Source organism: Humulus lupulus, chromosome 1 (assembly GCF_963169125.1).
Source record: "Humulus lupulus chromosome 1, drHumLupu1.1, whole genome shotgun sequence".
Taxonomy (NCBI): domain Eukaryota; kingdom Viridiplantae; phylum Streptophyta; class Magnoliopsida; order Rosales; family Cannabaceae; genus Humulus; species Humulus lupulus.
The window spans coordinates 59,799,269-59,810,365 of NC_084793.1; the positions used below are offsets into that span (position 1 = coordinate 59,799,269).

Consider the following 11,097-nt stretch of genomic DNA (forward strand, 5'->3'; position numbering starts at 1 on the left):
AAATCAATTAATTTTAAAATTAAATAACAATTAAAAATTAAAAACTAATTTAATTTAGGGAATTTACATATTTAGTACAATGAGTTTTTGCAAAGTCTTGTTTTGCTATCCTCTATTACTAATAATTCTCACCTAGTACTCTCAGGTTACAAAATTAGAATAAAATAGTATTCTAAAGTCAAATTTAATCAATAAATTTTTCAATATACCTAAATTACCCCTAGTCATGAATAAGTAAATAATTATAAGTAATTTGGAAAAAAAATGTCCATCTGTCATATTTTAATTTGTCCACTTATACTAAAAACAAACTAATTGTAAAATGATAAAAAAATATATATTATTTTAAATAATAAAAAACAAATAAAGTCAGATACAAGTGACTAAATCAAATTAAATTAAGAAAAAAAAATACCCATTGTGTTCTTGTCCATCGCTGTCTTCAACTCAAATTATAAATAAAAATTTCTATAACATCACAAAAAAAGAAACCATAGATTAATTCACAAACACAGATTTGGAATACAAATTTTGAAGCTATGTTTCAACAACATTCCTCGGCAAGTGCACCGTACTGCATTTTTGGAGCATACGAGTATATTTGGAAGAGGGAGCTCTATTTCTCAGGTGACATATGCGTTCTTGCTAAAAGACCCAGCTCTAGATGTGACATTTGCTCCATATCTCCTCCATCAAGTCTTTCGCCTAACCAGCTCTTCTTCAGATCAACCCAGCATGTTACTCAACGGGCAACTCCTTTCACACCGCCAACCACTGCCAAGGATGAAGACGACACACCAATCGCCCTTTACAGTGGTGGAAAACGATAGCTCTGGTTTAGGAAGAAGAAGATGTCCAACCTTATTCACCTCACCTGAGAAGTTTTACAGATGCAATTCTGAAAAAAAAAAAAAAAAAAGGCCATTTGATATGAAAACTTGTGAATCAACGATAGATAGAGAGAGTTTTAAAAAAAATGATAGATAGAGAGAGAAATAAAATAAAATTTATTTTTTAAAATTTTTATTCATCTATTGGCCATACATGACAGCTCTTCCCCATGCCTAGCCAACGTTGAGATCCCCAAATCTGGAAAAAGAACAGTCTGGGAGAAGGAAGAAGGAAGAGAGAGAGAAAAAAGAAAACGGAATAGTTCTTAATGTTTTAATTTGTTTTATTTTAATTAAAATATTTTTATTGATAAAGTTTTTCTTTTATTATTATTATTAATTAATTTCGAAATAATACCTAATAAAAAACGATTAATAAAGGGCAAATTAGTCATTAAAAAAATTGGTGACAAAAATTAACGAGATTATACCATTTTTAACAAATTTTACTATTGTACGAAGTAAGTAATACTAATGATAGAGGATCCTATATTAAAATCTTTACTAAAACACATGATACTAAATAAACACCTACCTTTAATTTATTAAAAATTTTAATATAAAACTAAAGAAAACATGAAAATAAATTAAATTTATATTTTTACTAATTCTAACTAAAATCTAAAAGTAATGTAAAACAATTATAATAGAAAAACTTAAAAGCAAACTAAAGCACAAAATGATAACTTTCAGGGAAAATGAAGATGGAGGCCAAGTAAGCCAGCGGTGGTGGGAGGACTAGCAATAGAATGATGACTGGGGTAACAAACTACAATGCTGAAGGCGATGAATTTTGAGGATATGGAGACTGCGGGATTGGCCGATGGTGGATGTTATGCTTGAATAGTTCAACTGGGTTTGTATGTGGATTATTTTTAATATATTTGAATATTTTTTTAATTATTTTGGAATTGAATGTTAATTGTTTTGAGATTGTTAGACTGTTAATGTTAATTTAAGATTAAAATTTTGAATAATGAATTTGTGCATTTGATTTTTGTTGGAGATCTTTTTTTTTTTGGATGAACTTTAAAAGAGGAGGGATGAAGATGACGATGATGACATGTATTTTTTAGGACATTAATTTTTGGAGTTCTTTTATAAATGCTTATTTTTTTACATTTTACGGTTATTCATTTTTTTTTACATTTTTACTAATTTAAGTTTTCAAAAATATAATTTTAATGTTTCAAAATTATAAAAATACGATTTACACTAAACATCAACCTACAAAAAAATAACAAGAAAACAACACGACAACAATCTCACAATAACACACTGCAACTACAGAGAAAAAAAAATGAAAAAAGAACATCAAAAGATTTATTCTTACATTTTAAAAAAGCAACACTGCAATATAATATCAAAAAAATAACCTAAATGCATCATGACAACAACTTCACAACAATACTGTGTTGAAAATGCAATTAGATATCAATTTATTGTATTAACTCAAAATAAACAAAAAAACAACTTCAAAATAATTTTTCCCTGCATTTTTAAATGTGTCAAAAATATATCTCAAAACAACTAAACATATATCCAAAATAAACTAAAAAAAACAACAATTGAAAAACAACTAAACATTAACTCACTATATACTAACACATTCAAAACCAACTAATGGACAACAACTAGAAGTCAACATATTGCATACTAGCATTTTTTTAAAAAAATTAAATATATTTAAAAACAACTAAACAATAATCAGACATCAACACAACAACAAAACAACTATAGATAAACTTAAACAACTAAAAAACAACATGAAAATAATTATACATAAATCTAAACAACACTAAAACAACTAAACTGGCTTGGAAAAAATTATCAACAATTTAATCAATTTGAAATCAACTAGACATTAGAAGGAAATTGACCTGTTGTAAATCCATGAACAATCGCTGAACAGATATCCTGCCCGATTTCCTGCCAAAGCTCTTTAAAAAAAACCTAAGCCGAAACCATCTGGTCCTGGGGACTTAGTGCTAGGAATTCCAAAAAATGCATCTTTGATTTCCTTGCTGGAAAAGGGTTTTAAGAGAAGGAGCTGTTGTTCTATGGAAAGCTTAGACCCCATTTCCATACAATGCAGGTCTATTCTACCACTAGCTGAACTGGGACTGCCTAAATAACTCTTAAAATGGTCAACAAAATGGGCTACCACCTCCTTAAAATCATCTATCAAAGTTCCTTGTTCTGTGATATAAGTAACAATACTGTTCTCTGCTCTACGTTTCTTCAAACAGGCATGGAAATATGAAGTATTCATATCCCCCTTCCTAATCCAAGTAATCTTGCTACGTTGAGCAAGAAAACTATGGTACATGTGCTCCTGTAAAGTAAACTCAGTGGCCCTCTCCATAACTACCTCTTGCAATCTGAGATCATGAGGATTAACTTGGGCTTGAAGTTAAGCATCCTGGTAAGCCTCCTTAGCCGAATGATAATTGAGACCTATATCTCCAATAGAATCTCTGTTAAACTTCTTAAGTCTGTGCTTCAGCCTCATAAGCCTTAAATAAATAGCTCTTAGTCCAAAAGCTTAAAGAAGGGCCCTCCAGCTGCTCAAAACAACCTGTTTGAAATCAGAATGGCCAGTCCAAAAATTATAAAATCTAAAAAGTTTGATTCCCATTGCCTTCATGAGACTACCCTTTCCTTGGTGCCTAAAGTTCCTAATCCAACTCAGGCTATTCACTACAGACCTATTGCATGCTACTCTACGTTGTATAAATGTATGGCTAAATTGTTATGTTCTCGATTGGGTGTGGTTCTTCCTTTCTTTATTCAGCCTAATCAGGGTGCGTTTGTAAGGGGTAGGTCGATTGCTCATAACATAATGATTTTTCAGGATCTTATCAAGAATTATGGTAGGGCTGTTACTTCTCCTAGATGTGCTATTAAAATAGATCTTAGTAAGGCTTATGACACAGTTGACTGGAAGTTTCTTGAAGATCTTTTGAGGGCGTTTTTCTTCCCTATGAAGTTTATTGGCTGGATAATGACAGGTGTGAGAAACACATCTTACTCTTTACTTTTGAATGGTAGAGTGCAAGGTAGGTTTAAGGGTGAAAAAGGGCTGCGTCAAGGAGATCCAATGTCTCCCCTTCTTTTTGTGCTCATTATGGAATATATGACCAGAAGCCTTCAGCTGGTTGCTCAGGCTTCTTCATTTAGATATCACCTTATGTGTAAGAGTCTTAAGCTCCTTAACTTGTGTTTTGCTGATGACTTAATTTTGTTTTGTAAGGGATCCCTCTCGGTAGTGAGCATTTTTAAGGAGGCCCTTGGGAAGTTCAGTGAGGCTACTGGTTTATCTATAAATACCAATAAGTCTCATATCTACTTTGGTGGAGTTAATGTAGCTGAGAGAAGGGTGATTGCTCAGGAAATTCAACTACCTGAGGGGTCCTTTCCTCTTAGGTATCTTGGGGTTCCTTTGAGACCAACCAAGTGGAAACATGAGGATTGTGATATTATTGTGCATAAAATCAGGTTGAAGTTGTTATCTTGGACTAGTAGGCATTTTTCCTATGCAGGTCGAATGCTCCTTATTCATTCTGTTCTGTTTGGCCTCAGAAATTACTGGATGAGTGTGTTTATTTTGCCTCAGAGTATTGTCAAGGAGGTCGAGAAATTATGCAGAATGTTTCTGTGGGGAGCTTCAGGGAATCGCAGTAAACTTCATCTGGCTTCTTGGCATCAGGTTTGCCTCCCTAAAGCTTATGGAGGGCTCGGGTTTAGGGATGGGGCTAACTGGAACAGAGCTCTTTTAGCCAAATACATTTGGGCTATTTCAGAAAAACATGACCTCCTGTGGGTCAAATTGATCAAGGTTATCTATTTGAAGGGAGTTAATTTTTGGAATTATGTTCTGAAACAGGACAGCAGCTGGTATTGGAGGAAACTTTGCCACTTAAGGAGTAAGTTCAGCGAGAGAGAGGTCCTTGCTGCTGGGATTTCAGGGAAGTTCAAGCCTTCCAAGTTATATAACAGTACACTCAATCAACAGCTTGTGGAGTATAAGAATGCAGTTTGGTGTAGGACAATTCTTCCTAAGCACAGGTTCCTTCTGTGGCAGGTGGTCAATACTTACCTCCTCACTAGAGACAATTTATCTAGACTCAATATTCAGTTGAACAGCTTATCTTGTCCAGTTTGTGAAGACCATATAGAAAGCCACACTCATCTCTTTTTTGAATGCTGCCTATCTAAGAGGATATTGTCTTTTATTTTTGCTTGGCTTGGGTTTCAACCTTGGTCTAGTAATTACAATGACTGGGTGGTTCGGCTCAACAGTGGGCAGAGTGGCATCATGGAGTCTATTATGAACTCGGTGTTAGCTGCAGTGATCTATAGCATATGGCGGAATAGAAATAGATGTATTTTTTTATGGTTATTCTTTGATAGCTAGTTGTTTAGCAAAGGAAGTTATTATCTTAGTTAAGTATAGGTTATACATTGTTCATAATAGGAAGATTTCTACTCAACATAAGCTCTTTATAAGAAAACTTCAATGTAACTAGAGTGAGTTTTGGGGCTGTATGTAGCCATGTACTGGTTTTTGTTTGTTGGGTGTTTTGCCCTTGGTTGTAATGTTTTGTTTGTTCAATGAAGTTCTTCCTTCTTGATAAAAATAAAATAAAAAATCAACTAGACATCAACAAAAAATTTAGGAAAACTAAATATATATATATATATATAAAAATCAATTCGCTCAACAACAATAAAAAATAAAAAAATAACTTAAATGCAACACGACAACAACCTCTCAACAACAAATATTAAAAAAGACTTAAAATTACTGCTCCGTACATAACTAAAAAGAAACTACAAAAAATGATAAAAAACACGATTTAATTAAATTTAAAACAAAAAAATCAACTCAATATATACATAATAAAAAACTAGTTCGAGAAGATAAATCATGATGATGAGCTACGGCTTGAGTAACACGTGGTGGTTTTAGGTATGTCCAAAATAAACTTAAAATATACCAAACATATGCTGAAAATAAATTATACTAATTTCCTTATATAGTAAAAAAATAAGATGATTATATTTTATTTTTATTAACATATGTGTCATATTTTGAAAGCATCGTTACATGCGGTACATAGGAGCTACACATTTAATTTGAATTGGTGGCAAAAGTTTTTGATCTTTCGTAATGTTGCCTATAATATCTCTATCAAAAGTTTTGGTGGTTAAAGTCTCTATTGTTACATTTAGTTGCATTTTAAAGAGAAAAATAAAGAAGGAAAATGTATTGTTGTATTCCTTGAAAAGAAAAGGTTCAGTATAATTCAATATATAGACAAAGGATAAAGGGACCACAATACACGTGCCCTTAGTACAGACAAAACAAATTAATTAATGCAATAAAAACTACTAATTATATTGTTTAACATCCCCCCTCAAACTCATTGGACATGGTAGCACATTGAGTTTGGTTCGAAGAGCATGAAAACGATGAGATGCTAGCGGCTTCGTAAGACAATCGACAAGTTGTTCATTAGATGGAGTGTAGGATAGGTTGAGCGTTTTGTTAAGTACACGATCACGAATGAAGTGACAATCCAATTCTACATGTTTAGTTCGAGCATATAGGACAGGGTTGGATGCCAAATGTAAGGTACTAATGTTGTCACAATGAAGAACATGAGGGTGAGACAACAACATTCCCAACTCAGACAGAAGAGACTGAATCCAAGAAACTTCAGCAGCTCCATTGGCCATTGCACGGTACTCCGACTCTGTGCTGGAGCGCGAGACGACTTTTTGTTTGAATGAGGACCACGAGATGAGATTATGTCCAAGAAAAATGCAGTAAGCATTAGTACTGCGTCAATCGTCGGGGCACGAGGCCCAATCTGTATCAGTGAAGGTGTAAAGAACATGATCCGAGTTTGGTTGTATCAGCAAACCAAGGTGACTTGTACCCTTCAAATAACGAAGAACATGTTTGACAGCCTGCATATGAGCATCAGTGGGGGAGTGGATAAATTGACACAGTTTGTTAACTGTGAAGGCAAGGTCAGGTCGTGTAAGGGTACAATATTGAAGAGCGCCAACTAGACTCCGATATTCAGTAGAGCACGGTAAGGGGCCGCCATCATGTAAAGAAAGAGAGCCCAAAGCAAGAGGAGTTGACATCGGTTTGGAATCCAACAACCCAGATTTAGATAACACATCTCTGAAATATTTGGTTTGGCTTAAGTGTAACCCAGCAGAGGAGCGATGAACTTCCAATCCCAGAAAGTAATGTAAATCCCCGAGATCTTTGACAGCAAATTGACCATGAAGATAAGTCATTAACGCAGTAATGGCGGTGGAAGATGAACCTGTGATAATGATATCGTCTACGTACACGAGAACATTCAGAAAAGAAGTGCCAGCAGAGAAGTAAAACATGGAAGTATTAGCCCGGGAAGCTTGAAAACCCCAGTGAAGTAAGGCATTGCTGAGTTTCATAAACCAAGCCCGAGGAGACTGGCGGAGACCATATAAGGACTTGAGTAACTTATAGACATGAGTGGGTCAGGCTGGATCAACAAAGCCTTGGGGCTGGTGCATGTAGACTGTTTCTTCGAGATCCCCATGAAGAAATGCATTTTGAATATCAAGTTGTTTAATAGGCCAAAAGAGACGACAATACTCAGAACAAGGCGAATGGTAGTTGGTTTGATCACTGGGCTAAAGGTCTCATGAAATTCAAGACCATGAGTTTGGTGGTAGCCTTTGGCGACCAAGCGGGCTTTGTACCGTTCACAATTCCATCAGCATGTAATTTGATCTAGTACACCCACTTACAGCCCACTATTTTAGCATCCGAAGGAGGGGGAACAAGTACCCAGGTGCCTTGTGACCGCAAAGCAGTCATTTCATTGTTCATGGCTGTGTTCCAGACTTCCTTTTTATTTGCTTCAGTAAAGTTAGATGGTTCAACAGGCACACTTGCAAGGATGCTTGAAAACAAATGGTTTAAAAATGCCAGACTTAGCTCTTGTAATCATGGAATGAGTATTCTGAGGTATGCATGTTTGCTTATTTTGGTGAGGATCATTGCCAGTAGGAGGTGGGGATGGAGAAGAAACAGAAGTCGAGTGACCCGTAGTAGGTGGAGAAGAAGAGGAGGATGGGAGAGATGATGACACGGAAGGTGGTAGGTTCGAACAAGGAGCGGACAGCAATGAAGTAGGAGTAAGTTGAGAGGGTAATGATGAGGGAGCGGAAGAACGAGGAGGGGGAGGAATAAAGGGAAGAGAAGTAACAACAGAGTGAGGTGTTTGAGTTGGGCAAGAGGGGACAGCAGCAGAGAAGGGAAATTTGCGTTCATTGAACACAACATGGAGAGTTACATAGAGATGGCCAGAAGCAAGATTGAGACAGAGATATCCCTTATGATGACTACTATAACCGAGGAAAATACAAGATTGAGAGCAAAACTCTAATTTGTGGGTATTATAGGGACGAAGAAAAGGAAAACATTCACAGTCGAAGACACGAAAATGAGTATACTGAGGGTGTTTGTTATATAAGATGAAGTATGGACTAGTGAGATTTAGAACACGGGTTGGTAGCCTATTAATGAGATATGTGGTAGCGGTAAAAGCATAGGGCCAATAAGACAAGGGAACCGAGGCATCGGCAAGTAAGGCAAGGTCCATTTCAACAACATGGCGATTTTTGCGTTCCACTCTCCCATTTTGTTGAGGAGTGTAGGGGCAGGACAGTTCATGAATAATGTTGTGAGAGGCAAAAACAGAGGTGAGGGATCGAAATTCACCTCCCCAATCAGTGCGAACATGCTTAATGGAAGTGTCAAATTGAGTAAAAATCATTTGTTTGAAGGTAAGAAATGCAGGGAGGGCCTCATCTTTGGATGAAAGTAAATATAACCAAGTAAAGCGAGAATAATGATCAATAAACAATATGAAATAACGAACACCAGTAATTGAAGAAACAGGGGAAGGACCCCATAAGTCACTGTGTATTAATTCGAAAGGCTTGGTAGCCCTTGATACAGAAATCGGAAAAGGAAGCCTATGAGATTTGGCTTGTTGACAAGCAGTACAAAAGGAAAGCTTAGAAGTCTTGGAAATGGAAAAATTACAAGAAGTTAAAACACGATGGGTAACATCGGAAGCAAGGTGTCCCAAATGAGAGTGCCACAGATTTGGATCAGTAGTTGAGATGTGAAACAGGTGAAATGGAGTGACAGAGGCGGGACTCGAGACTTTGTAAATGCTGTTATCAAGAAGGTCGGTGAGAAGAATTTGTTTGCTGACCTGATTTTTGACATAAAAGCAATGGGGATAAAATTCAACAAAAGCATCGTTATCAGCACACAACTTAGACACACTGAGCAGATTTTTGGAAAGGGAAGGAGAGTGATAGACAGTAGATAATTGTAGGGCAGAATGATATGCTGGCAAATGAGCATAACCAAAATGAGAAATCGAAGCATGCTTACCAGTACCCACGACAATCTGATCAGTGCCTGTGAAAGGTTGGGCGCTCTCTAGCAAGTTAAGATCCGGGGTAAAGTGGTGAGATGCCTCGAAATCCATGTACCAAGAGGGATCCGAATAGGGAACATGGCCAGTAGTAGATGGAGAAGGTAGGAGACCAGCAGTCGATGGAGGGAACGGAGGGAGTGGTCTCGATGTGGACTGAGAAGACTAGAGTACATGGGTGTTTTGAGAGAAGAAGGAATTAAATGGTCTCTGTGGGGGCTGGGAAGGTTGATAGTTCATGTTTTGTCGATGGTAGCAAACATTTGCAGTATGGCCCACTTTGAAACATATTTGGCACTTGGGGCGATTTTGATTTGGAGATCGGGATGAGGAATGATGAGGGGACTGGGTAGAGGTCCAAGCAGGGGATGATCTAGGCGGATGAGAGGAAAATGGAGGGGGTCGATGGGGATTTGGAGAGGAGGAACCAGATGTTGGTTTAGAAGAGTGGGTTTGTATTTAGATCGGTGAGGAGAAAAATTAGCAAAGTTAGCTTGAAGGGAGCTAAGTGTATCAATGGAGTTTTGACGATTGAGCAGAGCATCGTAGTTGAGAAGCAAGCTATAGGCCTCCTCCATGGTGGGTTTGTCAGCTCGTGCCTGAATGGGTGTAACATAAGCATTGTAGTCACGACCCAAACCTTCCAAGAAATAGAGCAGCTGATTGGTGTAGGAAACGGGTTCTCCAGCGGCAGCAAGGGTATTGCAAAGACCCCGAAATTTCTGGATATATGTAAAGGTCGTGAGTCCATCCTTCTTCATATGTTGCAGCAGAGTACGAAGTTCCGAAAGGCGAGAGAATGAAGCAGCTGCATAGATTTGCTCCAAGGCATGCCAAGTATCGAATGCTGTGGTATAACCCACAATCTGACCCAACATGAATTCACTAGTAGAAGCATAAATCCAGCTCATAACCAAACGATTGTATCTCTGCCAAGTCTGAAAATCTTGAGTAAGTGGAGCAGTCGGTTCAGTGCCGTTGATGACCGGACATGAACGGGAGCCATTGATGAAATCCTCCAGAACATTCGTAATAATAATATTGAGCATCCGGGTTTGCCAAACCACAAAGTTGTGTTCATCTAATTTTACTGAAATGGGTTGGTTTACTGAAGGAATTGTTGGTAAAGGGGAAGAAGGAGTGGAGTGTTGGATCGGGGTTAAGGGAGAAGGCGTGGGTGTGGAGGGGACAACGGGGTCAGGTGGTACATTTGTGGTTGGTGGTTGGGAGACAGAATGAGCTATGCTGATTTGAGAGGCCATGGAGCCATTAATGGCTCTGATACCATAAAGAGAAAAATAAAGAAGGAAAATGTATTGTTGTATTCCTTGAAAAGAAAAGGTTCAGAACAATTCAATATATAGACAAAGGATAAAGGGATCACAATACACGTGCCCTTAGTACAGACAAAACAAATTAATTAATGCAATAAAAAAGCTACTAATTATATTGTTTAACACATTTGCCAGTCCCGAGTCATAACCATTAAACGTTGATTCAATGCACACTTAGCTAAACCTACTAATTAGTTTATTTGATATAAATTTAAAAATAATTTGTTGTAGTTCATGTGACAATATTCTATTGGCCCAAAATAATTTATAATTTAAAAACAAATTAAAAGTAAAAATAAGTTTACAAAATTAAATTAAAAATTGAAAACATAAAAAAAATAAAAAAGAAAT

At 36.7% G+C, this 11,097-nt stretch overlaps 2 protein-coding genes and 1 long non-coding RNA gene across 3 annotated transcripts; all 3 read right to left on the minus strand.

Moving 5' to 3' along the window:
- Positions 1 to 315: 315 nt before the first annotated feature.
- LOC133778731 (uncharacterized) lies at positions 316 to 1,149 on the minus strand. The gene is made up of 2 exons (XR_009869135.1): positions 1,045 to 1,149; positions 316 to 898 (listed from the first exon to the last, which is right to left on the minus strand). It is a non-coding gene; the product is annotated as an uncharacterized LOC133778731 (long non-coding RNA).
- A 5,591-nt stretch (positions 1,150 to 6,740) lies between these two features.
- Positions 6,741 to 7,788, minus strand: LOC133815338 (uncharacterized mitochondrial protein AtMg00810-like). Its single transcript, XM_062248192.1, has 2 exons — positions 7,707 to 7,788; positions 6,741 to 7,255 (listed from the first exon to the last, which is right to left on the minus strand). The coding sequence occupies exons 1-2, from the start codon at positions 7,786 to 7,788 to the stop codon at positions 6,741 to 6,743; spliced, it is 597 nt and encodes a 198-aa protein (XP_062104176.1).
- A 1,860-nt stretch (positions 7,789 to 9,648) lies between these two features.
- Positions 9,649 to 10,674, minus strand: LOC133815350 (uncharacterized). Its single transcript, XM_062248203.1, has one exon. The coding sequence runs from the start codon at positions 10,672 to 10,674 to the stop codon at positions 9,649 to 9,651; it is 1,026 nt and encodes a 341-aa protein (XP_062104187.1).
- Positions 10,675 to 11,097: the final 423 nt, after the last annotated feature.